The sequence below is a fragment of the Pelecanus crispus genome, chromosome 12 (assembly GCF_030463565.1).
Source record: "Pelecanus crispus isolate bPelCri1 chromosome 12, bPelCri1.pri, whole genome shotgun sequence".
NCBI lineage: Eukaryota > Metazoa > Chordata > Aves > Pelecaniformes > Pelecanidae > Pelecanus > Pelecanus crispus.
The window spans coordinates 20,725,842-20,753,368 of record NC_134654.1 but is presented as its reverse complement, the minus strand read 5'-3'; the positions used below and the strand labels follow the sequence as shown (position 1 = coordinate 20,753,368).

At 46.7% G+C, this 27,527-nt stretch overlaps 1 protein-coding gene across 5 annotated transcripts; it reads right to left on the bottom strand.

The window, feature by feature from the left end:
• On the bottom strand, positions 1-27,527 carry PRPSAP1 (phosphoribosyl pyrophosphate synthetase associated protein 1). 5 transcript variants are annotated; one of them, XM_075719694.1, is made up of 12 exons: positions 27,049-27,100; positions 26,898-27,005; positions 26,657-26,768; positions 17,332-17,384; positions 15,630-15,696; positions 11,187-11,359; positions 10,636-10,751; positions 9,526-9,581; positions 8,871-9,016; positions 2,617-2,687; positions 1,786-1,932; positions 1-1,112 (listed from the first exon to the last, which is right to left on the bottom strand). In XM_075719694.1, exons 1-12 carry the CDS (start codon positions 27,098-27,100, stop codon positions 954-956), a joined length of 1,260 nt encoding a protein of 419 aa, XP_075575809.1. In that variant the 3' UTR covers positions 1-953. The 5 variants fall into 5 exon arrangements, 4 of the variants coding, with proteins under 4 accessions (XP_075575809.1, XP_075575811.1, XP_075575810.1 ...); XM_075719696.1 differs by lacking the exons at positions 26,898-27,005; positions 27,049-27,100 and adding an exon at positions 27,502-27,527; XM_075719695.1 differs by lacking the exons at positions 26,898-27,005; positions 27,049-27,100 and having other exon boundaries at positions 26,657-26,890.

Below are 27,527 nucleotides of genomic sequence, written 5' to 3'. Positions count from 1 at the left end.
TGAAAAATCCTATGCTTTTTATTGCAGGTTCAGTGTTAGTGTTCTGGGGAGCACATTAAAGGCAGATATTGTTCCAACTCCCCTTCCCCACGAGACTGCCACAACTCATCAGCCCCAGGCAACTCAAGAAATTGTGCCTGGTTTTGCAGTGCAGACAAGTGTTCAAGTGAGGACCTAGACCCTCATGTGACTTGCCACTGAAGAACAATAATGATCCGAGGCTTGCAAAATGAAAAGGCCAGCACATTAACTAGCACCCCTTGCCCTGCTGGGAGACACACGTGAGCTTGTTCCCAGCGCCCCGACACAAGGGTGTCAGCAGCCCTGTGAATGGGTTGCCCTAAGCTGTCCTTTCTGGATGTTCCGCTAACTTAGTTCTGATGAAAGTCCTTGCTATGCTGTGCAAGAGATGAGAGGCCACTCCGTTGGCAAGGAGCTGCTCTGCTGATCAGCTCTGCCAGCAGCAAGCAGTCCTGCCCAGCTGCCCAAATGAAGCACTCCCTTCTGCACTCTCAGGCGAGTCACAGTCAGAAACAGAAACCCAAAGGCTATCTCCTCTTGCTGCCCACACACAGCAATGAGCAGCCTCTATTCCCTTCTCATAAGCTGACAGCTACTTCTCTTTTGCTTTCCTTTCCCTCCCTACAGGGCAAGAGATGACACACACACAGAGACACAAAAAAATTAAAGGAACTTAAAAATTCAACACCACCTCATTTCTCCATCTCTCTTAATTAAGATGTAATCCTCCCCACTGCCAGTGGCCTTTTCTATTCACCTGTAAAGTGCTGGTCAGGTTGATTTTTTTCTATTAGAAATCATGGCTCAAGACCCTGAAAACCTTCACGCTCCTACAAGAATAAACAGTTGTGTTATGCCTATAATTTCTGGTATTGCTTTTTCATGCATATTTCCCTTCTCTTGTGGAAGCCAGGACAGGGGCAGCGCCAGGTCTAGTCATCGACAGTGATGTTGCGAAAGAGATAGGCCATGGACTCGCCATTGTGGATTCGTCGGATGGCTTCAGAGAGAATCAAACTGATATCCACAGTCTTTATCTTGGGGCACTGCAGCTTCTGTACCTCGTGAGGAACTGTGTTGGTTACTACCACCTACAGAGTGCCAGAAAGAAAAGACCATTAGTTGTGCCGCTGATACTCTCACTGAACAGCTACCCTAGATTAACTCCACAAGTGGTGCGTACCTGCTGTTTCACAGTTCAGGGGGAGAAATCCTTGTACGTTAGAAAAAAACAGATTAAAATAAATGGTCTCCCCCACATGACACTCAATCTGTTGAGGGGACCGGCATAACCAGCACTCTACAACAGCCACCTCCACACAGGCTGATGGGTCCAGTTAGATCGCAGGATCTGACATGTTTGTTACTAAGGGCAAGGTTTGAAATCTTATCCTCTTAATGTACCCAACAGCCTGTCAGCAGCTGGGGGAGAGGGACAGGCAGAAGGTCTGCACAGTGAGAAAGCAGTCACATGCACCCAGCTGTGGTAAGGGAAGTGTCCGGGCAGGGATGACTAGTATCTACGCATTAGGGAGAAAACATACACAGAGAAGCAGATCTGATCTGAACAAGTATTAATCACACATGCTTTTTTTTTTTTTCTTTCAATGAAGAACCAGCTAACTGAAAGCATCTGATGAAACCAGTCATTTCAGAAATGAGCTATGTGGCAGGGGAAGAACATCAGTTTGTGGGTTTTGGTGCCTTAAATCAATCCAGCTGCCAGAGCCAGCCCTTCCTCTGCAGTCCAGAAAGCAGACGCACCTCATCGATGGAGGATTCCTCTATGAGACGGGGGGCATCTGCTGACAGGAGTCCATGAGTAGCCATCACAAAAATCTTGTAGGCTCCGCGCTCTTTCAGGATCTCTGCAGCAGCTACAAAGCTTTCCACATCATCGATGATATCATCCTGAGAACAAACAGAAATAACATCAAAACCAGAAGTTTACTGTGCCTGCAGGGCAGGAGTGGATCTGCAAGGTACTGCAGCTTTGGCCGTGCACACTGCCGAAAAAAATAATCCCTGGCTACTTCAGCGCTGTTGAGATGCAAGGACAGCCACATGCATGACAAATCTGTGAATGCCATCTCCCTAATTTACAGACCCTTTGCTAGTGTGCAAAACAAATATTGTGTCTTGGAAACAAATTAGGCCCTGCACGTGCACACACAGAGCTCATCTTCAGCAAGGTGGTTTTTTTCATGGTGATAGTAGCTGCATGTTGATTACTTACACTGCAGCATGGCACAGCAAGTATGAGAAGCTCAGCAAGTTTTTTTGTTTGGTTGGTTGGGTTTTTTTTAAACACTTCAAGAGATTTCTCTGCATGTCCTGGATTTGTTGAGTATTTGTAGACATCTGACATTTACAGATTCAAGGGAGCAAGGAGATTTCAGCGTTCAAAGTGCTGAAGTACAAAGGGTTTTCAACAGAAAGCTGAAATAACCAAAGACACCAGCAAAACTGGAGACAACAGGGGTAACAATCAGGTTCCCACCCATACACCAGCACAGTCCCTCCTACCCTCTGGAATAAAGCAGCTCAAGAAAAGATGCTGGGAGGAAGCCCCCCCCCACCTCATCACACTCATACCACAATGATGGCAATTCTTCCTCCAACATCTCCAACCACAGTTATTGGCGGTTTCTCCTTGGCCATCATCACTAAAGAAGAAGAAAAAAAACCCAGGTCAGTTAGCCTTGAGTCAAACCGCAACAGCTCCACCACACAAGAAGCCCAGCCCTTAACTGTGTCAATATTGGTACACAGATACAGACACGTGCTTTACACTATCCTGACACCCACCTAAGTGGGTAACCACTGGTTTAACCATCGTTTTCCTCTTTAAACGAACAGCACTGCTGCATAAAGATGAAACTCTCAGATTCTGTGGGGACCTCGTACTGACATCAGAGACAGCAAATCCACATTACCCCTGTGCAAGGAGAGCTACAAAGCAGCACCTAGTTTACGGGAAATATCTGTGAGTTTCTTTGTGCTCCAGAACAGGACTTCAAAAAAAAGGGGTATCTCATGATTGGGAACAACAAACGGGCTTCTCTGAGCAACACCTCTCAAAGGGTGTACGCTTCACAAGGTGCAATTTTTCACCTGTTGGACCCACTAATTCACCTGAGGGATTTCAGACTTGCACTGCAGCTTGCTTGCTTTCTCTCATATCACCAAATACACCAGAGGGCTTTTTCAGAGGCTGTAAGGACCTTAATAATACCTGTTCAGGCAAAGAAAGCTTCAGGAAGTTTGCAGAAGCAAATTTGCTGGGTTTTTTTTTTTTTTTTTTTTTTAAGTGGATTAATGGAAAGAGCAGGACAAAATCCAGTTCAAACTCAGTTCTACAAGCTTGGTGCAACCAGCAGTTGGAAGCAAAAGGATACACTGATGAGATGTGCTGACACGTGGTGAAGAGATGTACCAGGAAATAAGGTTCCACTGCCTCCCAACTCTACTTTTGCACTGACATGTTGATGCAAAAACTACCTGTGTAACAGACTTTATCCTGAAAAACTTCCAGCAGCAGTATAAAAAAAGTAAGAGAGATATGAACTAGGATGCACTGAGAACATCCAGATGTAACACAGTCTTCAGACTCACATCAAACGGCAATCAGCCTCTGATACTGGCCAGGGACTTGCTGTCCATAAGCCAAACCTCTCACTTGCCAGAGGGTGCTGGTTTATACAGTGAATGCAGTACAAAAACTCCCAGCATGGAAAGGACATGGTGGTGGGCATGCATGTGTCATTAGGTGATAATCTGGGCTGATGTAACCACTGAAGCCAAGAGGAACATCCAGCATTTTGTAACACTTACCTGGCCCACCCGCACACCCCCCCACCCCTGACTTTATGCTCTCTACAGGGAGTGCAGCAAAGTGTCCAACCGAGGCACTTTGTACCCCTCCTCTTCGTAAGCTCAGGTCTTGCCAGGATTCTGGCCACAGAGGCTTCTCAAGTGCCAGGGAGTTTTGGACACCCTAGATCACAAGATTTTTCTCCTTTAAGATAACCTACTTCAATATAATACCTGAGCAGCATGAGAACACAAGCCGTTGCCCATTAAAAAGCCTGTCTGAATATTGATTTCTGCCCTCCTGGGTCAAAAAAGTCCTACACGAAACTCCCCATCCTGCACAGCAGGCTGATCCAGTACTATTCCCACAACTCATCAGTGCCTGGGAATGCTTAGAGTGCAAGCACAGCTGGGTGAGTGAGTCAGACTGGGGGATGCGATGAAAGCAATTGTAAGGACCACAGCTCCAAAGATGCATGTGTAGAGCTGTTCTTCACATACATGACCTACTCCACAGACCGGTTTTCCGTAAGCCTACCACAACTGTATAAAAGGTGTCCAATAGTTCTGTTTTGACCAAGGTTACATTACTCATTGCTAGGTTTTGTAGTTAAAGCCACAGCTACCTTGTACTTAAGAGTTAATCGCTCTTTGGAACACAGATTCCCCAGCCTCCCCTACACTGTTATTTCTGAGTCTCCTATCAAATGCAAAGTCACGTCTAAATCCTGAAGGGAAAATATTCTTATGAGAAGGAAAAGCACTTGTAATGAACTAGGATTAAGCATCATAAGAGATAAGCAGACCGTAAATTTCAATTACAGGCACTACCTACCTGCTTAGATTAGTTATTAGTTTATTATCTAGTTTGGACAGTAACAAAACTCCTGGTGGGAACTATGAAATACCAAAAGGATTACATCTGGCTGCCATCCCATCCTTAGTGTGCATCCACAGATGAGTCCCATTTCTGTTTACAACAGTCGGGCTAGGGAAAACTCTTTTCTAAGCAAATGGTGAACAGGGCTAAGGAGCTGAAATTCAGCACTATCTTACTCACAAACACACGAAGTTTCAGCAAATCAGTATCCCCCTATTCCACAAAGGAAGCAGACATATTCCTTGTTATGCGTAAAGGCTAACACAGCAGCTAGCAACATTAGCAGTGCATCTCTTTCTTTTTTAAATGCTGTATTTCAGTTTTGCTTTATTTTTAAGGTATGGTAGGCAACATGTCGACCTACCCGAATCCTAAAGAGATGTTCTCCCTTTTTCTTGTTCAATTTTCTCTGCAAAGAAAAGAAAAAAATTGCAAGCCAAAGATCTACCCACAACCACATCAAATCTCAAGAGAACTGCTCCAGTGTGACGAGAGCTTATGCAAGGGTTACTGCAGCCAGTTTCTTTTTCTTCAAAATCTTTGGACATATGTGCAAGTCAGAACTGCTACAAGAAGGTGGCTTGAAAAATGGTTCAAATAATAAAGAGCATTTTCCTCCCAGACACAAAACCTCTATTTGTATGTAGACAAAAGAAGGCAACAGAAATAAACCACAGCTGTACTTCTGCCTGGTGTAACCCCCTGGATTATGCACGAGTTTAGGTTAAAAGAGTTGCTGCTTTTTTACCGGAGAGTCAGAAAAGATGCTCATGGTATCTGTAGCTTCTGGGCAGAAAAATAAAGAAAAGAGAAAAAACCCAAACCAACCACTATTTTTATAAAACAAGAATATCAAAGAACACTGAGGGGTGCTGGGGAAATAAGTTCATCAGCCAAACACTCTAATCTGCACTTACATTCTGATGTGAGTAATATATGCCAAAGTACCACGCGTTAAAGGCGAGATTATCACTGGCAAGAAGAAACAGCATTCCCAGGTGCATAAACCCATTGCTTTAATTAAGCAGTCAAAAATGGGTTAAGAAATGCTAAAACAAATTCTGTTTGGAGCTGACAGTGTGCATTAAAACAATAATCACCAAGAAAAATAATGCTGCATTTACAACAGAGTCTATGAGCAAAAGGCTGCTCGAGAATGAACTATTTTGTGAAGAGACAGACCTGGAAGGACAGATCACATCCCTGTGCCCAGCCTCAACACAGGAAAGCGATGGGGGTAGGGAAGAAGGAACAGACCTACAGACACTCCAGTTTTTCACCCAAAGTCTCTTCCTTCATGGCAGTTTGCTGGGTTCTGGGTTTGAAGCAGACCATTAGCTATCTGTATAAAGTACTGAATTTCAAAGCCACTGGAATGACTTAACAGATGGTGCTCTGCTCCTTTTCTCTAGGACAAGGAAACATGCAAAGAGTCCACATGCATTTGTTAAAGCACAGCCCCAAGCCAGCTGCAAGCTTTGAGACACAAAGAGCACACAATCAAAGAGAATAACCTCGAAATGACATCCTGTCTCAAAGGCTCCGATTTCTGGGTTTTGAGCGACATGAGCTGTTGCTGCCGCTTTAGCGCAGCACTTTAAGAAGTGCAATTGGAAGCACCTTTGGCATTTTTCTGTTACAGCTCCGTATGACACCAAGTCAGAGTATGACATCAGGCTACACTCTCAGGACAATAAATAAGCCATTACACTGCATAACACTCGTTAATTAAAGGCACGTGATCTCTACTAGAACAGGGAGAAAAGGTGCATGCCGGGACGCAGGAGCCCAGCCAATTCACTAGGAAGCCCATGAAGAATGGCATAAAGCACAAGTCATCGCTATAGGGCTCTGGGGCTGCTCCCAGACATGAGTTTTGCCTCTCTTCTGGCTGCAACACAACTGCCAGGGACCCTGAACTGCAGAGTCTAGAAAGGGAGGATAGGACGCTCCACACCGCTCTGGTTGTAGCCCCAGAGCAGGACGCTCCACGGTCAGTCCCAGCTACCCTCCAGGAGCACCCCCACCTTCTCATTGCCCGGACCCAGGCTGGTGGTAGCTGAGCCAGGCAGACCTGGAGACCAGTTCTGTTTCAACAACTGGAGGTTTTTCTGGCCAGTTTTGGTGTAAGGAAGCATACAGCTCTAGGTGAGTAGCACGTGCCCCACCTTTCACAAACAACAATACAGGGACATAGCTGAATTCCTGCTTTACTCTGCCATCGCAGCTCACAACACTGGTATTGCTGGTGAGGGTACACACGGCAGGAAGAGCTGATCAAGGGTTTTGTCTGATGTGCCACTTGAGGTGGGAAGACCCTTTTCAAATGACTGAATCGGACAAGAAAGGAGGCGTAGCAGAGAGGGTGAGTAGACACTCATAACATAGCTATCCCTAACCCTAGCTGCATTTTCACCTCTGTCTGGCAGAGCGCAGCTCCATGGCAGAGGCTGCAACACCATCAGGATGCACTAGAAGCTTACAGACTGCTTTTAGACAGGTATTACCTCAGTACTCTGCACCTCCAGTAACATAGCCCAGCTCACTCAAAACCAGGTATCTATCAGATTAGAAAAGTAACTTTCTACTGAGAGTTTTGGACAAGTTTGCCCCATCATCCACCCTGCATCTCGCCAACAGACAGCTCCCAAGCCACAGCTTGATTGTTTTACATTTCTGCCTTAGACATGCAGGAATGTAAGGTCATTAGTCAAGTGCTGACTTTCTGCAGGAGATAAAATAAGAAAGTGGTGATACACAGCAAATTTGTGTTTGGATAGCTGAGGACGGAAAACAATTTTCCACTGGAATCATAACTAAACTGGACAAAGGCACATTTCTGCATCAGCTACCATTTACAGAGCTCTCCAGCAGCACAAGCTCCCACAGTTGAGCTTCCTTAAAGTGACATGGTTGGAAGAAAAAATACAGTTGCATCAGTGCCCTGGTGGCAGACAAACGTCAGCTAGTGATATTTTGGAGGACAGCATCCTCTTCAGAGTAGAAGAGGAAGGAAAAGGCCAAGAGTAACCATGCAAATTCCTGTTTTGTTGGAAGGGCATGAAAAAAATCCCCTTATCAGAAGGGGGACAATCAAGATGAAGTCCCAAACTTTATTGCCAAACCCCACCTGCCCCCCAAGGCCCAAGAGGAGTTTCACCAGCAACATCAAGCATTGTTTAACTGATTGTATTATAGTGAGCAATGACTGGTGTAATGTAAAATGCAATCACAAACTGGTTGGACGTTCTCCCTAAACTTCAAAAGATGAGAGGAGATGCTTATCAGTAGCCCTAGCCACTGCTGGTATAATTAAGTTCAGCTGCACAGTGGATAGCTCCTTAGCACACAGAGCAGCATGCATCCTTTCCCACAGTCACTTCTCGGCCACATTCACTGCACTCAATTTCCGTCCTACCACCATCTACCTAGAAAGCTAAAATCCTCCCAAGAGGGAGCTGGATTTTGACTGTACTGTTGTTACTTGACTGCTGCTGTTGCAGGTATACAAGCAATCCTAAGAGGACAGCATTTCCTAGAACACGTTTCCTCCTTTTTCCTTTGCTCTGTGCTCCCAAATCAGCAGTTTATCAATCGATGGCAAGAGCACAGGAAGCAGCTCAGCAATGCTCTCTGAAAACCTATTCACCCTAGCCACACAAACCTCAAAGCCTTGTCAAAACAGACACTAGAACATGATCACCTGGCTGCCAAGCAGCAGTAACAATGGCTGCAGCAGGAGGGGAAAGACAAAGGCCAGCCCTCCCCTCCATGCTGGGGACAGCAGCCTGTATTGGTGGCTGTTCCCATGTTAATTACACTTTTGCATTTCTTTTCTGTTTCATTAGCTCAATGAGTTTTGTTGCTGAGAGCTGTAAAAGCACCACCTTTACCAGAGATCTGTCAGTCGGACACTGTTGAGTGGGCACAGCCAAGGAGAACAATACTGATGCTCTGCATGGCCGGAAAGAGTTAAATAAAAACCTTCCCCTGTACCTTCTCCTACAACTCACTGATATCAACCTTTCCATGAGAAAAATTCCAATGGTCCCACCGCCATTAGGTTGGTTATACCTACACAGCTAAACCAACAGCAATTTCCCACCAAACTTTTCTTTTTTTTTCCCAAAGGTAAGCAGAGAAACTTAAATCTTACACGGCAGCTCCAGACCAGGATGCACAGTTGCATTTTTGACCATCGGAGGGGAGTGACGCCCATCATCCATGTCCTGCTCTGTACACTGAGCCTCTCCATGGATCACTGCTAGTCCCAGCCGTAGTCTCTCAGCGTAAGACTGAGCCCTGCAGGACAACCACAGCACGTCAGGAAGATGTTGGGCTGATGCAACTTCACAGCCCAGTGCAGCACACCTCTCCCAGACCCAACAGGGCAAGCAAAGACTGCACCTCTTGCCTGTCCCCCAGCAAGAAACTTCACTGGAAGCGACTTTTCATTCCTCTTAATATCCCAAAGCCCACTCTACCCCTTGGCTCCACCACAGGGGTCTAATGCTTTCTGAGATGGTCAGGCACTGCTGAAACTCACACAGCAAGTCTGATCCTGGCCCCACGTGAACCACCTAGCTCTGCAGCAGCAGACACCTCCAGAATTTACTCCCACAGGATTGGGACTGCAAAATTCAGCTGCCCATTTGCACCACTACAGATATCCATCCCGTTTCCAGCCACAAATGACTTACAGACCAGATTGCTGATCCATTTGCAAACCTCCCATATTTTTCCTGGTGTATTCCCATCAACCCAGAAATTTTCCAAGTTACTTTTAACCAGCTAGTAAAGCATTCATTTACCTTTTAGCTGCATCAGGAGATTTGGCTACAATAACCGCGTTTCTGTAATCTGGAATCTGGATGTGATAAAAAGTTATTTAAGTAAAGACCTTGCTTTACTGATTTGATACATGGCTGAATAATAGTGCCCACTCTCCTTCCCCAGACCCAAATTTTCATCTGTGACAAGAAACTAGAGAGGCAATAGCACTCGGTTTCAACACCAGTATTTGTGTGTTCTGCCCCAAATGCAACACAAATACGTTTAGTACAGGCAACAGTGCAGGTCCTACTCTGCACATGACTGCAGCTCTGTCCCTCCCTTCCCTGCTGGTGCCCACAAGTCATGGTCTGGTCCACAGTGCTGAGCGCAGCTGTCCGAGACACAGGGCACCATGCAGTGCAGGGAAGGAAGGGGAAGGTGCAGTCATGGGCCCTGGGGGCCGGAGGCATCAAATCCTGGCTCTCACCAGCACGTGCAGCCCCAGTGCCCATGCAGAGCAGGCACTGGCCTCGCGTCCAAAACGGGCAAAGGTGGGAACGATCACTGTTTAACCTGCACTATGTGGACTGGCTGCAGCTACTTCTGTCTGCAGGGGAAGGTCTGAACCTGGGGCCTGCTCTCCCCATATGGGGAAGCCTTGCTCTCACCATGTGGCCATAAAATCATCATCTTTCGCACACGGACAATAAAACCTCCATGCCCTGCCCCCAGCCCTGCTGTGCTCAGCATTCCTACACTCAGCCCAAGACAAAGTCTATCAATAATTCAGAGCAGTCAGACATCCACCACAGAATAAAAGGCGAGGGGAGACAGTTTAACAGGATTTAAAAGGTGATTAGAGGCAGGAGCATAAATAGCATCTCTCAAATGGCACTAACTCTACAGAGAAGAAGCTCATCTTCTGCTTATGGTCAAGAGTTCAATTTCTACCCAGATACAATCATACAATATAACATTTTCCCACTTTCCTAAGAAACATCAATACGTACCCCCTAAGAAGGAATGCATTAACAGAACGATTCACCTAGCCTGAAAATACAACCCCTGCATAAGCGGAGGCCCAATGCTGCTATCCCATTAAGATGAGTTAAGGCAAGTTGATATATATAGAACTAGAGTAACCTCACTTCTTCCTGTATATACTGAAGCAAGAAAGGAGACGCTCTCAGGTTGTCTACTGGAAAGCTGAAGAAGCCTTGAATTTCCTTTTGATGAAGGTCCATAGTGATAATGTGTGTTAAACCTAATGAAAAAACAAAAAAAGATAACAATTCATGGAGATGACTCCCACATGGCTGGAGTTCCTTGAATATCTCAATTTTCCAGACTATTTTAGCTACTACTCAGACTACTATGCCATGTGATAAAATAAGCATAAAAAGGTTAACGTAAAAAGTTCCAAAGACATAATGAGAAACAGGCATGCGATAAGCTACAGCACTATGCTGACACTGTATTTCAATATGACACTTCTAGGCCACTTCCCCAGGTGCAAGTTACAAAGAAATAAAATTAAGCTGAAGAAAATTAATTCCCCCAAAGTGGCTCAATGGCTCGGCAGCATGTCCCCACATCGAATGGGAGAAGAACAGAAGGACAGACACCCTCTGGGATGCCTGGCAGCTGGATGCACTGCAGTGTCCAAGCCTGCCATGCTGCTGCTCCCTGTGACACTCACCTGCCTTGGCGAGCATCGAAGCCAGCAGCTTGCAGACTATAGAGCCTCTCTTCCTCATTTTGCTCTGTTTGCTGTAGGGGAAGTAAGGGATGACCCCAATGATGTTCCTGGCACAGGAAGTCTTCAGTGCATATGCCATTATCAGCAGCTCCATGACAGCGGTATTCACATCTCTAGGAGATTTGAAAACCATTCCAAATATTAGTAGGTGTTTTTCCAGTGCAACTCCTTTTCCTTTTATACCCATACCTCTCCTCACCAAACTTCCAAGCAAATAATGCTACATCTTATGCTAATGTATGCAAGACCCAGACTGCAATCGTATAGCTCCTTCCATCATGCCACAGCACATTACAATCAACTCTTCTATGCACAGGACATGACTCCAGCACTCAAGAGCTGTGGACTGGAATTTGATTTTGTATTCTAACATGAGGTGTATGATGATTGCCCTCCATCACTGCAACAAAAAAGGCGTTTTTTCATTTATGTTGGAACAAATGTCACTTCATACAGTGTATTTTGAAATAAAATACTTTTAAAGAAGCAGCAGACATGCAGCCAACACAACTTCATCCACACTGGATTTATTAGGGTATTTTTATTTTTAACAATGTAAGGCAGGTTATTTTTCCTGCCTTAAGAAATACTGCATTTTGGAGCAGTACAGAGTCCAGACACATCACTTTGGGGGAGGTCAGCATCTCCACGCTATCTAGCTTATCTAGAGATGGAAGGAACAGCAGCACAGTAAATGCTAAATGACTGTTTCTTGAAAGAAAAAAAAACAAAAAAGCAACATAGGCGGAACATATCTGTAGCCCACAGAAAGGAATACACGTAAAACTGCATTTTCAGTTAGCTTCACCAGGATGACTGGTGTGGCCCAGCAGGAGTATATTAATCTGCATTTTACTTCATTTTGGGAAGGGGGAAAAAAAAAGCCACGCCCTTTTAGCTCCTTAAAACCAACACTAAGAGACACCATCTGCACCGTCACAAACTGACTTGAGACCATTTGGGAACTGAAGAACATGTACTTCAGAGAAGACAGAGGGACAGGCAAGCCTCCTACAATGCAGACACCCTTGCTTGGGGGTTTTCAGCACAGACAGCCTCAAATGACACACCACTTCCCCAGACTGGTCCCCAGGAGGGCAATGCTGGTGGTGGCTCAGCTGTGGAGCCCACGGTGACAGAGCAGGGGCTTGACCGGGTCATCTTTCCACACAGCAGCAGGGGAATAAACAGCACAGAGCAGGTTAAAGCTCTGCAGAGCTTTTTGGATATTACTCAGACATTGCTTGAGGACCCGCTTTCTGCCTGACCACTGGGGACGGCTTCCCCAAGAGCTCAGAGATACTGTTTTCCAAGCCTCCGTCTGTGTGACCTGTGACAAACCTCTAACTATTTCCATTTCTCCATCGCTCCCCCTTCCTTTGGAAATTAACCTCCGTTTGTGCCTCTTCATTTGTGAGTGCTCTGGGTCCCTGTTTCCCGCTGGCCCCGCCAGCCCTCGCACACAATGCCGTTTACACACAAGAAAGCTTTGTTAGCTCTGAAGCACCCAGCCAAGAATTACATAAAACATAGCCCCCTGCCACGTAGGACAACGAGCAAACAAAGAACTGTTTCTTCCCTTTGGTGTTTTAGCTGTGCCAGTGGGGCCGCGAGAGGAGAAAACGATGCTACTATCAGTGTTGTATAAAAACAAAGTGGCCAAGTTCAAACCTATTTAAAGTTCATCCCAGAAATTCAGTATTTTCCACCATTATTTTTTAAATTACTCCTTAAAATAAATATATATATTCACATGGAAAGCAGATAGAGAACAAGACTGCTCCTGGGAGAAAGGGTTACTACCGATTTCAAAAGGCCCCAGCAGTCCCGGTGCTGCTGTGGGACACTGGTAGCTGTATCGATGGAGAAATTACTGGAGGAGGAGCACCTCTCAATATTCAAGCAGGACTCCACGCTGCACTCCGGGAAGCTCCTGCAGACCAGCCGGCACAGCATTAGGCAGCGGTGGACGTGTCTGTCCCTCCAGCAGGACCCAGGGTGGGCAGGCTCGGGGGGCTCGTCGAGGCGAGGAGCATCCTCCTGCATGCTTCATGCTGAGCCGCTCCTCCGCACGGGGCACTGACCTGAACCAAGGGCCCGGCTCGGAGTGGGGACTAATTGGGGGAAATAACACCTGCAGCGGAACCCCAGCCACAGCACCTCCAAAACAGGTACCCAGGAGACCATCCCAGCTTCCTTGCTGACCTCCCCACCTCCTCCCTTGAAGCCGTGCTCACAGTTACTGCTGGAAAGCCTGAGCCAAGACCGCACACAGGAACTGTCAAGCTCATTACCAGGACATTTAGAGTCAGCTCAGCTATCCCCCATGCCCTACTTACCACCCATCTCCAGCAGCCTGGAGCCTCCCTTGCTGCTCCCCATCCCTGCCTGAGCCATCCCTGGAGACCCGTTCTCAGGGCTGAGCAAATGGCTTATGTGAAGCTGCCAATCGACTTTGCAACAACCAGCACCACCACTCAGCACTAAAAGACTCCTTTCAGTATATCACTAAACCACCAACTCCTTCATTTTTCTACAGTCTAAACATAAGCTATTTGATTTTCCCTCATACGAATGCTAGTCCACACACCAACAGTCTTGGATGATACCAATCTTTGCAACTTTTTAGTTCTGCTATATGCGTTTCGGACAGGGAGCTTGTATCAAATATTCAGGTCTTTCTGGTCTCTCTCTGTGCATTTAAGATGCAGACTGTGAATTCACACTGCAGCATAACAAGGCTGTTTCCCTCTCTATGCTTTTCCTACTAAGTCCTAATATTTTGTTTGCTTTTCAAACCACTGAGTGCAGAAGTCCTATTCTCAGATTATTCAACACAGTTGTTTTTACTCTCCTGAAATGCTCCCTGAAACCCACGGCAAAACTGAGTTGCCCTTGAACCTGTCCTCTCAAGCAATACAGCAAAGCACAGCTGCAGCTTAAGAATAAAAGATGACTTGGCCGCACAATGGTGGCTCCTCACCTGGAGGGCCTTGACCATTTTGGCTAAAAAGGATCCATTTCTTGGCCCACAACATTGAATTCAGTTTATGGAAAAACAAGGGGATCAACAAGTTAAAAGCAGGGGAGATTTTCCCCTCCCAAAACTATTGCTGTCCCTAATGCTATGAGTTATCTCTCTCTGAACACCTTATCTGTTTTATGTTTACACAGCTCTCAGTTACAAGTTATTTCAGAGAATTCTCTCACAAGGGACAACAGAATGGCACTATTCACCCGAAACATAATCCTGCATCAGTGGATTTTCATCTTGCAGAGATTTAGTTGCTCCCTGAGGGAGGAAACACTTGGAGCATCTCTCTGGAGAGAGATGAGATCTAGGAAAATGTCTCAGCCTGCAAGAGGAACTCGAGAAGTAAGCAAGCTGATCTTGTAGTCCTACTGACTTCTTTAACAACAGGCCAAGCATTACAAAGAGGAAATGAACTTGAATTCTCACTGGGCTCTATTTCTTCTGTTTCAAGGGCATTCTGCTACCTGCTTGAGCCCTGGTACTTATTAGTTCTTGTGATTTCCAAAATCTGAGCAGAATATCAGAGCAGGAATATCCTCGTTTTGCTAATTGTGCAAAGGGCATCCTATCAATACCTTGCCTCTGAAAACAGCACCTCCCTAACTCATGGCTGGTCATTTTGCAGTTATCATTTTTACGTAGGCTCCCTTGCCACCATCCTAGTGCAACCTTGCTACACTTCCTTAGTCAGCAAGCAGCAATGTTCCTGGGGTTAGCAGCCGGTTTTCTAGGCTCCTGGTTACTTGCAACACTTCTTTTTGCTCTTACTCTAAGGCTAGAACAGCCCAAAATAAAAACCAAACAGGCTCACTGAAGAAAAGACCCAACATCATTAAGAACTGTAACAGTACAGAAGGGAAGCTATGGGCTTCCACCTGAGTTCAGTTTCATATCACTACAGTGAAAGGGGAAGAGGAATCCAGCCTGCAATGAAAGCAATAGCTGCTGTTTGTTGCTGGCTCTGCTGTTTGGTAATTGGAAGGCAGAGGAAATCAGACATCCTGAAATAGAAATGCCAGTCAGAAATCACCGAGCAACTGAGCCTGCAAGGACACCAACACACAGACCAGGGATGTTTCACTTGAAGCCATCAGTCATACTTGTTCTTGCCTCAAGTGACACACTTAAGCTATTTGATAGGAAGCTTCTCAGTTTGCTGTGGCGCAAGTGATCCTCTGGGAATTTTAACAGCTTAACACTATGCGGTGTCTTAAATGTAAGGCAAAGCAATGACAACACTGGAAAGAGACTGATCATCATGCTAATGGCAAGCAAACCTATCGAACAATCTGCTGAACCAGGAATTCAAAGCATATCACAGCTGTAAAACTGAGCCACAAGTCCCTTACCTGGGGATTGTCTGTATAATGAAGATATCCTGTCCCCGGACAGACTCTTTTATTTCAACTCTTGTTTCTGAAGAGGATTGAAAACACAGTTAGTTTTGTTTCCAAACATCAGGTTTACAGTGACAACACACCATGTTTTAGCAGCAACTTTGCCCACTGGTCAGGGCAGACGAGGACCTGCTCCTTGGCCCTTTGTGCACATACACGCACTACACACACACAGATAAGCCAAGTGGATTTTCCAAAGGCTGGTCCTGAGAAGTAAAGAGCTCATGACATACCAGTGAGTTAGCTGTATTCGCAATGCAAAACCAGGCTGAACAGCTGTTCTCTTACACATAGAAGACAATTACCTAACTCTCAGTGAGAGATCCTTTTCACTTCTCCATGCTGAGTGACGAAAGCTGTCAATACCACATTCATGAACTATGAACCACCCAAAGCAAAACAACCTCTAGTACTTGATGGCCTGGTCAGCTCCATACAGGCTGGATAGCCCAAGGCAACGCCAGCAGCTCAGAGTTCAGAGGGAGAACCCCCCAACTTCACTACCAAGGTCAAGACATTTCAACACTGACACAAGCTGGAAACCCGGGTCTCTGCTGAACACAGTTCCTACAGTCCCAGGCTCAAATGCAAAAGCCAAGCCCCAAAGCAGCTCTGCAAAGCTAAAGCAATGACACCAGGTTTCCCAAGGTGCCTGTCTTAGCCACTCATTTCCTACACAGTTGTGAACTAGAGGGCAGGGATAAGCAAAAGGAGAGAAATATCTAGCCAGCTACCAAATTCAAAGTCTAATTGTCTGGGCACTGGCACTAACCTTAAGGGACTCTGCTGAAAGCAGACTGATTTGCTGTGCAGTGATGAGGAACGACTTCAGACCTTGTAGCAAGCGACCTGATTTAAAACTAACCCCAAAGGGCAGCGAGCTCTCACTAGTGTGAATGCAACAGCCAACCCAACCGTAACTACGGCAGCTTACAAACCGCGTGGCCCATTCTGGCTGTAAGAGCAGCAGCACTATCATAAATCCTCATGCCAAGCCAGCACCATTTCATCCCTTCCTCTCACCTGTATCAGCTCTCTGATTCTCGTCTCTCTTGCAAATAACTGAGGTCTTGAAACAGTAAATGACTCTTAGCCACTGAACTCTGTTAGCCAATATCCCTGTGTTTTAGCCCAGCATCTGAAAATGGACACTTGCTCCATTTAAAGAGATGAAAGCAAGCTCCAAGAGGCACACTCCCCAGCACAGCCCTGAATTTGCACTCTTTAAAGCAAGAGGACAGGTCCTTGCTAGGGCAGCTGTAAAGTGCCTGTAGCAGCAGAGGGCTGGAAGAAGGGGATAATTTAAAAGTTTGCAAGGCAGACACTTAGAAAGCAGGCCATTACTTTTAAACCTGGGAGTTTTTTGCTAAGCACAAGAGCGTGTTAAGATTTTGTAGCAGCTAACACCCGAGGTAGGACTCTCCTTTAGATGAGAGTTAGCCGATGGGCAGACAAATGAGATAACAGGGGAAAACAAGGAACACATTTAATTGCTTGTCCAAGGTCAGACATGGAGGTTTAGCACTGCCAGGAGCAGGAGTAACATCACAGCTGAACCACTGCACTTATTAGACAGGTTTGGCCGATGCAGCTACCCGGTATTTCTAAGATTACCTCAAAACAGTTGCAAATTACTAGTAAAGATTTCTCTTACCTCCATTGGTTTCCTGGTACACCACAGATTTCCCCAGCTCAGCACCAAGACGCCTGGAGAGAAAAAAGGAAATTAAAAATGGAGGAACCCAGCAGTTTGTGATCCAAAGCAGAGACTGGACCAACCATTACAGACCAACAAAACATGGCATTGCCTAACAGGGAGCTGAGTGTGCCAGCCAGGCTGCAGAACTACATGTTGTCCCCTTTCCCGGAGGTCTCCTTCCCTCCGACACCCCTGGTGAGGGCCCTGGCACAAGCTGCTCTGCGGCAGGTCCACGCAGTACTCAAAGAGGATTCCTTGTATGACTGACCAGAGGCTGTGTCTCCTGATGGCAAAGGACATCTTGCTAGCCCACGCAGTGCCACCTTAGGCAGATCTGCTGTGGAACTAAACATTAATGATTTACTCAGCCTTGATTAATAGCAACTGAGTCACTTTTTTTGACTCCCACGTCTTTTACCCCCCCCAACCTTCCTTGTGAAATAACTCAGCTGACTGAAGAGATTTTAACTTTAAAAAAAATTCTCATTTTTTCAAATTACTCCTTCCTCTTCTCAAATGTCAAACCAACAACATCCATCACAACAAAGATTACAGTCGCTCCTTTTTTTTTTTAATTTCTTTCTTATATAAGAAAGATTAATTTTGAAGAGCATTTTTAAAAGCTCCAAAAGGCACACTATTCCCTCAGGTGACACTTCTGTATTTAACTGTACTGACAAGTAATCCATTAGTAAGTATTTAGAGGCATGTGTGCTTTAACCATGAGCCTCAGCTGAGAGACCCCGCACCAGCGAGACGCTTGGGATGAGTGTGTTGCTGCAAGTCAGCTGGCTGAAGCACAAGGCAAGTCCCTCCTCTCTTCCAGGGTCTGCTCAGTGGCCATGCCCACATGCTGGACTAGGAAACAGTTTATGCCTGCAAAATACCTTTATTCAACACGTTGATTACAGTGGTTGTTTCCTGTCTGCACATATACTGTATTTACATGGACACATGCCAAAACTTTGTGAATTGGGACTAATCCTAAATAAAGAGCCCACATCTGTTGCTGGCTCTCCCCCAGTCTATCACCAGTCAGTCTCTCTCCATCTCCTTAGCCACAGACTCTGCCTCGGACTTCAATTGTCACAAAGATACATTTTTTCAGAAGTCAATGAGCGAGACAGCCCAACACTGGCATGCTGCTGGCCCATCAGCAACTGCTGGACTCAGCTACAAGCCCACAAGCTGGAGGTCTCAGCTAGAAGCCAGCGTGGAAAGCATGCCCGGGACAGCTGCGATAACAGATACTCGAATGCAATGTGATATATTTGCTTAGCTGGCTACAAAGCACGTATTTGGCACACACGTTCCCAATTATGTGTCTGGCAGCACATTTTGCCATGGCTGGGCCTGGTGAGTAAACTGCATTGAGAATCGTACGTGCGAGATTGTAACCAGCCTGGCTCGGGTACTGACTGGAGCATCACCCAGGGACCATGCAGTCCAGAGCAGGCAAGCCACCCAAACCTCTAATTTGGCTTCTCTCGCCAGCCCCGCTGGATTAAAACTTGCAGCTGCAATACTGAAGGTACCGAGGATGCCTTTGTATCTTCAAAAAAGAGTTGGCAGCTGGTCAAGCGAAGGCAAGCCCGGGGACCCCAGGGATAAATGCACAGTAAAGGTGAGTTTTGTAGATAGGATCCATTGAGCACTTACTGCCACCCATTGGGATCCTGCTGTCTTTCTGATGACAGTCAGGCATTTGCAACCACTAAGACTTGGCCTAATTGCTGCCAAGGCATCCAAGTCAAAACAAGTGCAAGAATTACACACGAACACACAAAACAAACCAGTGTGTGTGGGAAAATGTTTAATGACTCACACTTGTTCCTCCACAACTGCACAGCAAGTCTTGCAACCTCCCTTTGGAGGCATGTGCACCCTGACTTCACTGCAGACAGCACGTTCCTACCTCACTACTGGGGAAAAAAAAAAAATCCATTAACGAGACTGTGCAAATGCCCTTAGTCAACCCTGCACCTCATGGAACGAGGGAAAGTTTCAGAAACAGTCCAGCTGGCCACATCTCAACTAAACACCCCTTGGAGGGTGGCACTTCCAACGCTAAGAGGTGGCAAACAAACACTGCAGAGGTTTGCGACGCTCTGTGAGGATGTAGCTGGCAAGAAGAAACCAGAGCCCAGTGGTCCCCTCTTCAGATCGTACAGCAGCAATGCAGTTTCTGTGCTGCCGAAGCAAGAAATCAGAAAGGCAAGTTTGCTCCCTGATGGAAAGACGGACACTAAACAGCTCAGATTGTCAAACCTGGGTGTAGATAGCAGCAGCAGAGACAGTAAGCAGCTGCCAACTTAAAGGAATGGGTGGTAGTAGATTGCTCTGGTCAGACAATAAATCCCATCTCTGCTTCAACTGTTGACTGCAAGTAAACAAGAGAGGCAGCAAAGGGAAGGATATGAGATAAAACTGCCCATAAAAGTCATACATCAACCCCACCTGCAGCGCTCTGCAGTTCCACAAGCTGCAGGCACGGCAGATGAACCAACAGGCAGCTCCACCAAAGCAGTTCAGGTATGTTTACCCAAGGGGCACACCTTCCAGTAAATCCCTTTCTGAAGGTTTTGCGTAAGCTGAGACTTCAGCCAGTGCAGGAGCCCGATAAAACCTTGATTTAGGCAAGGCTATTAAAGAGGGGACTGTTTGTGCAGCTCCTGTTGTAAAACACTGAATTCCACAGGACTTGTGTCAAAAGGGAGATTTACACAGAAGTCAAGGGCAGAGCACGGCCTTAGCCACCACACAGCCTGAGAGCAACCATTTGTAACAGAGTTCAAACAAATTCCCCCTTCCCGTCACCTCTCCCTTTCTCCCCTTCATCCCCAGCTCTTTTCTCTCTAAATCCTCTCCATGCAGAAGCTCCCAATTGCTTGTTGCTGTAGGCGATAGAGGAATTAAACCGAGAGCAAGAACCCTGTTTGCATTCGGCTTCAGGATTAACAGCATAACCGTATGAACGGGGGCTATCACAATTACTGGATCACTTGTCTGCAGACATGGTATCTACACTAGGAAAGAAAAGGCTGGCACTACAGAGCACACACCCCCGCAGAGAGATACAGCTGCTTCTGGCAAAAGTAGTATTTTAGGTCCTGTACATAAATCACATCTCCAAGCAAAATGAGCTCCATCGACAAAAGCCCTGCTGTGTGGTGCAGTATTTGGCTACAGGGAGGTGGGGGCTTTTGCTTATACTGAAGTGTTTAAGACTGAATAATGGTCAGGCTGATTTTACAGTATTTGCAGAAATCTCACTTGTTAACCAGCGCCGAGCAGACATCAGAGAAGGAGTTCACTTCTGGAAGCTCCCTTCTCCATCCAAGAGAGACAGAAACTCAGTTTGGCATTGGTTTTGTTTTTAAAAGCAGCAGTCTTCAGAACTGGGATCTGTTAAAAAAGCTATGTACATGCAGTCCTGCCAAGCTCAGTGCAGAGGGCTGGGCACAGCGGGATCAAGGTACTACTACTCCAGGCTGCTCCCAGCCTTTAAAGTTTTTGACGCCAACTCAGTGTAAGCTTTCCCTGTGTCACCACTTGCTGCTCCTGATGGGGAAAGCCCTGCTTCGTGCTCTGCTCTGCCATCCTCGTACCAGCTCCATCACTAAACCGACTCCTCTAGGTCCTGATAGCATCTAAGAGAAAAATTCTCTTTATGGCTTTAAAAATCCTACTCAGAGCAATTGGCCAGTAAAAATTTATATTGATCTGGAATATCTCTCTCTATAAACACTGCCCAAGAAAGATGATCTAATTTTCCGCAGTCTCAACACATGCCAAGAGGATATTAAGCTGTGGATACAAAAGTGTTTATAAAATCTGTCTCAAATTGACAGCCTAAATGTGAACAGCTCAGAAGTCACCTATAGCTTAATGAGGAAGTGTCATACTGCAGTATTTTAGGAAACACTACAAGGCTGTATTAGACTGTACTTTAAAATGGTTCTCTGAAGACTGTCAAAAACCACTGCTCTTGAGACAAAGGACAGTCAGTTAAAAGAGACTTGACATTTTGCTGAATCAAAATTCAAGAGGCAACTGCACTTGCAGTATTTCATGCCATCAAAGTACGTTGCAGTACCACCGGGAAGGGCTCTCGGCCTGGGCTGCGTTTCCTTCTCCCACTCAGTGACAAGCACCTAAAAGGCTTTCGTAAAGTTACCTCTGAAGGAAGCTTCCAACCAGCTTGCAGTGCAAACATTCAATTTGACAAGAAATTTGCATACAAAGCCCTTGACTATGATATGATTTTATTTTGGCAATATCCTCTTCATTACACTTTCACTGGTCTCAGCCCTGCGAACACCTGACTTTCCCCACACCTACAGACTCCAAGAACTGCTGCAGACTCCAGACCTGGAGCTGACAGCAGAGGATCTGCTCCGTGCTTGACCGTGGCCAAAGCAAGCCACGGCCTGACTTTGAACTGCTTTTCAAACTCGAGCAAATCTTTAAATAAAAGATCAGTCAATTGGTCCAGCTAGCACAGGGGCAGCTCTATGGTGTATTTCCTAATATTCCACTTCAAGAACAAGCCAGGAAAGGGAAACAGCAGCTTCCTGGATATAAGGCAATATCCTTGTTCAAATATCCTTATAACTGTCAGAGCTCTCCTTTACCTCTCTCCATCCACCTGGCATGACTAGATACTTGAAGAACAGTCCCTGCTGCTCATCTGCCACTTGTACCCAGAGCCATCCAGCACTTGCATCATTTGTTCCAGCCATGCCAAAGCCGTGCAGCTGAGCTACCAGCAAACACCACGCAGATTTTCCTCTAGTCCTACCAGTCTGCTCCTTGTGAAGGAACTTCCCCTAAACCTGGTGCCGGCCAGCACAGAAAGCTACCATGCAAAGCCAATCTGCTCAGCCACATTACATGCTCCATCTAAGCTGCAAAGAAAATCTCAAAGCCCAACTGCTCCACGCTCACCCTACTCCAGCACCGTCCCCCAGCTGTAACTCTCTCCAACTACACTACTTTTTAGCTGGGTATTCTTTTCCCTTTCCAAAATCCTTTGATGCAGTTTCACCCTGTAGTATCTGTTAGCCTCCTGCCACAGGGCTGCATCTTCTGAGATGGAAAAGAGTTGGTGCCACCTCCTCTCTTCCTGTAGCACCACACAAGAGCTCTTTCCAGGAAGGCAAGAACAGTGTTTGGAGATGGGGGAGAGCAGCATCACAAGGTCACTGTGATCTGACTCCCCTGTGCCATCCTCTCACACGCTGGCACGATGACCTAATGAAGAAGGCTGACATTACTCTTCCTCCATCCCATCAGAAATTCTCCTTCAGCTGAGGGAGGTTGTTGCAAGTCCTCCTAACATACTGTCTGTTCCAAAAGCAGGGCTCACCACCTGCTCATTCACAGCAAACACCACCCTGGTTTTTGTGCTCTGTACCCAGCTCCCTACAACCAGAAATCAGAACACAAGTCTCCATCTTTTCCTCATTACTCCATGTTGTTTAGGCTCATGGTGTTACTTTTATCTTTAGATCACCAGCATTTTCTGTGCTGCAAACCAAATGAATGTCTAGAACACTTGCATCCACAGTCTGCAATGAGTTTACGATAGTATCACGTCCCATATAACGCAGACCTGCAGGAGCACTGGGGAGGAATTAGCAAGCTTTGATCAGCAATCCCCTCCAACCCAAATACACAAGCAGGGAGTGGAACGTAGTATTTGTACCCTCCGTGCCAAACACTGCAGTCAGAGGGAGATCTAATGCATCTCTTGGACTCCAGAGATTAGACTTGCTAGAGCTCTCTCCCCCCAGCAGCACACAAGGGCCATTAGGGACCAGCACTGGTCACAGAAATTCTCTTTCTCCTCTGCAAATGCAGCTTGTAATCAGGTGCCAAGTGTCCTAATTACAGCAGGAGTTTTCTTTCCATCTTGGAAAGAATTTAAAAAAAAAAAAATCACCCCTCTCAATTTATAAGATACAAGTAAACATATGGTTTTATTTATGTTTCAGTGGTCCTCAATCTAAGGAGCATCTTTATTATTTAAAGTTTCACAAGGTATTTGGTTCTCATAAGCCAGCACCATCTCCTCTCCCTGGCAGATGCTAACATAAACAAAAGCTCTGAAAACTCAAAGTGAAAGTTAGACTAACCATTTAGTCACTCATCCTATAAACAGACAAGAATGCATAATGGGAAATTGTAAAGATCAGAAGCATGCCAGAATGCCATGCTCAGATCCTGAATCGAAAGTAACTCTGGAAGTTTTGCATTAAATGAAGTGAGGAGACTGAAGAGCCTTCAGATGTCTGGTTTATGTCACACTGCTCCTCTGTAGGCTTGAGATTTTAAAACAGGATAAGCCAGGACTCCTCAAGTATCAATTTTAACATCATACCTAACAGGCAAAGAGCAACGGAGCCTAGATGGACAAGTGTCTCAAGGGGCCCTACTCCTAATATTGCGTGTTGTTTTAAAGTTCTTTTACTACTTATAGTAAAGGTCATAAAAAAACTTTAAAAAGAACGCACAATATTAGAGGACAGACTCACCCTTGTAAGACTCCTCCAACTCTATTAAAAGGCGCAACTGACCTCCCCAGCAAAGTACAGGCTGGGATGTGACACAGTGGGAAAGTCAGCAGTCACACATCTTTTGCAACCTGAAACAACAAGGGATGTATTACAAACGTGTTGAAACAGCCCCTGAGCTCCTAAGGGAAGTCAGTGCAAAACCACTGCACGAGATGCTGAAAATAACTTTATTTCTGGGAGACTTTTTACTGTAGGCAAATCCGTACTATTAATGGTTCCAGATTTTGCACCCCCCTCCAACAAAACCTCATCCGCATATAATGCTTCACATCTCTCCATTTCAGAGTGGTCGCTACTCCCATTTTACAGATGGTAAAACTATGCGTCCTTAAGTCTCAGTTTAAGCAGTAGCTGTGTATCACACTATTGTGCTCATACCACCTGTTCTGGTTTAACCCGGCAGGCAGCTAAACACCACACAGCCGTTCACTCACTGCCCTCCTCCCCAGTGGGATGGGGGAGAGAATTGGGGAAAAAAAGTAAAATTCGTGGGTTGAGATAAAGACAGTTTAATAGGACAGAAAAGGAAGGGAAAATAATAATAATATACAAAATAAGTGATGCACAATGCAATTGCTCACCACCTGCTGACCGATACCCAGGCAGTTCCCGAGCAACAACTGCTGCCCCCAGCCAACTCCCAGTTTCTATACTGAGCACGAGGTCATATGGTATGGAATAGCCCTTTGGTCAGTTTGGATCAACTATCCTGGCTGTGCCCTCTCCCAGCATCTTGTGCACCTGGCAGAGCATGGGAAGCTGAAAAGTCCTTGACTGGAGTAAGCACTACTTAGCAACAACTAAAATGTCAGTGTGTTACCAACATTAGTCTCAAACTAAATCCAAAACACAGCACTATGTCAGCTACTAGGAAGAAAATTAACTCTATCCCAGCCGAAACCAGAATACCACCACTGGAGTATCCAACTTCCTCGCTGATGTTAGAGCCAAGGCAAAAAGCTCACATTGCCTCTATTAAAAGTTTATTTTGTGAAGGACAGCCAGGAGGTCACTCTCTGGATCCTGCTGTCATTCACCCTCAGAGCACCACTGGGAACCCTGCAAAGGGTTACAGGAGCACGTCACGCAGCCAGCTGTGTGTGCCACAGCCTGGGGAAGCCTGCTCCATGTCTCTTCTCATTACATCTTTAAAAAAAAGTGAGTTATTTTTAAGACAAAGAGCAGAGAATAAAGATTGCCTGTTTGCCCTCTCAGTCCTGAGAACTTGGAGCTCGTCCCCAGGGGACTTCTGTTATGTTCTGTGTTGACACAACAGGACAAGCCTTGTAAAACCATGTCCCATCTGTTGCAGCAAAACTTACCTTTTTATACAGAGAGACTTTATTTTCAGAGTTGTATCAGTGAAGGGAAAGTGATGCAGAACTGACCAAATATACATGAATCAAAAAAAAAGCTTTCCGCTCCCAAAACCAAGGATTTCCCTCCTCGCCTCACAGCCAAAGAAGTCCATCACTATTATCCAACGTTCATCCCATCAACACCAGCGAACTGGCCAAACAACCAAGTCAGCTTCGTGGAGATAATCTGTGCTAAGGATTGAACACATTGTTTATTAAGCTGGCTGGACAAATAGCAAAATGTTCTTCCAGTTTAACGTGGCAGCACACCTGTATTTAGTAATGTTTCCAATTCAAGCACGCCTTTGGGGACAGGAACAGGCCAGCAGCTGCCTAAGGGGTAGCAAGGATGCTATCTGCTGCGGCAGGCAAACAAGCACTGAGCCCCCTCGATTTCAGAGGGGCTTCCTCTGAACTGTAGCTGAGAAGCAAAAAGGAAACCGAAATCCTGCTTTAGGATGACAGCTCCCCAGTACACAGATGACTGTCTCAGAAAAGCCCCTTCAGCTGGGAGCACCCTGATTTGAACCAAAATAATTCAAAACAAAAGATCAAGCATCAGGGTAAACTCAGTGCTCCTCTGTGCAGCAAGAGACCCATTTTGGAGCCAGCTGTTACACACCACCTTCAGCAGGACCAAGTGCATCCATCCTTGCCAAGTCAAGGTCAAACTGCCCAAATTGATGGGCAGAAAAAAAAAACCCCAAAACCCCAAAAACAAAGGGGAGGGGGGCACACTTCTATCCCTAAACTTTTTTTTGTTAGCATGCGCTGCCCACCTTTCCTACCCCACCGAAACGCAGATTCACTAATCCGCTTTGGTTAGTGCAACTGCTGGTGTTGCACTGAGTCCACACAGGCAACGCTCCCTGCGCCCCAAGCACTGAAGCTGTTGAGCACACCAGGTCGCTAGCCCGTCCCCACAAAAAGCAGTGGAGAGAAAGTTTTGAGCATCTCCCAAACCAGTTAAAACGCTTTCTGAGATTTGTTCAGCCACGCTTCACCTTCTCCCTCCCCAAAAGTAACAGACTTTGCTGCAACCCGGCCTTTCCATCATTGAAATGGATGTCAGAGACACAAGAGGCAGAAAGCAGCCGGTCCATTTTCATCGCTGGGTCAAAGTGAGTTATCAGGAGGGATGAGCCGGCGCCAAGAAGGAGAAGGGCAGAGCTGCTGAACGCTCTCAGTGCAAAACCTCTGCAGCAAAGGTGTTCACAGCAGGCGCCTTTGGCTGGGGAAGGTGGGAGGACGCCAGAAGCCTCTCCAGCCGCTTTGAAGAAAGCCTGCCTGCTCGGAGGAGCTCGGGGTGGGGGGAGAGAGAAACTTGAAAGAGAGGGAACTTACTCCGTGATCCTCTTTGCCAGCTCGGTGCAGGCTGCTGTGGAGTTGGCCGAGAAGACCCGGTAGCCACTTCTGGCTGCGTTCATCGCCAAAGAGTCATGCGACCCCCGTGGAGCTCGAAAGTGAGAAAAAACAGATTTATAAGGCAACAAGAGCTTCCGTGGCATCCTTTTCTTCCTCTCCGCCACGATCACCGCCCCTTAAGGGGTGGGGAGAAGGAGGAGGAAGGGAACTCTTCCGCTACCTATGGTCTTGCTGGTCCACTCCTGTGGCAAAGTATAAAAGGGGAGGTGGAAAATATGACTATTAAAATAAAATGGAGCAGCAACAGCTGGGGGGGGGGGGGGGGGGGGGGGCAGCGCGCTGCCTGCAGAGCAACCCCCACCCCCGAGGAGCCAGGCCTCGGGTAACCCCAACCCGCCCCACGCTCACCCAGAGGCACCTCATGCACCAAGGGAGGGAAGACCCCCAAATTAGGGGCCGGGGGTAGCAAGGCAGACAGGGGTTCCCTTGGCTGGGGAAGGTGGGGATGGGCTGAGGGGGGCGCGGGAAGGTTGGAAAACGGGCCGGGCTAGGGGGTTTCCCTGTAAGGAAGCAAGGCTGGAGGGGGGGGGTCCCTGTTCTGGTGGGGGGGCGGGGGGGGCTACGAAGCCGGGAGGGGTCCCCTCCCGCTCCCCTCACCCAGCCAAGCGAGTTCCGCCACCCGGCTAGAGCGCCGCTCCCCTCGGCGGCCATCTTCTTCGCGGGGAGAGACCGCCCCCCCGCCATCTTAGGTGAGGGCACAGCGGCCATACTCTCCCCTCACAGCGGGAGAGGGGTATCAGCTACTGCCCGAACAGCGCCGGTACCTGAGGAGGAGGCGTGAGGACGGCGT

Coding starts and splice junctions, on each gene's coding strand:
- PRPSAP1 (XM_075719694.1), bottom strand. CDS start 27,100: ATGAGGTGCCTCTGGGTGAGCGTGGGGCGGGTTGGGGTTACCCGAGGC. Junction 27,006..27,048: donor TGGGGTTACCCGAGGCCTGG/CTCCTCGGGGGT, acceptor GCGCGCTGCCCC/CCCCCCCCCCCCCCCCCCCA. Junction 1,933..2,616: donor GAAGAATTGCCATCATTGTG/GTATGAGTGTGA, acceptor GTTTGTTCTCAG/GATGATATCATCGATGATGT.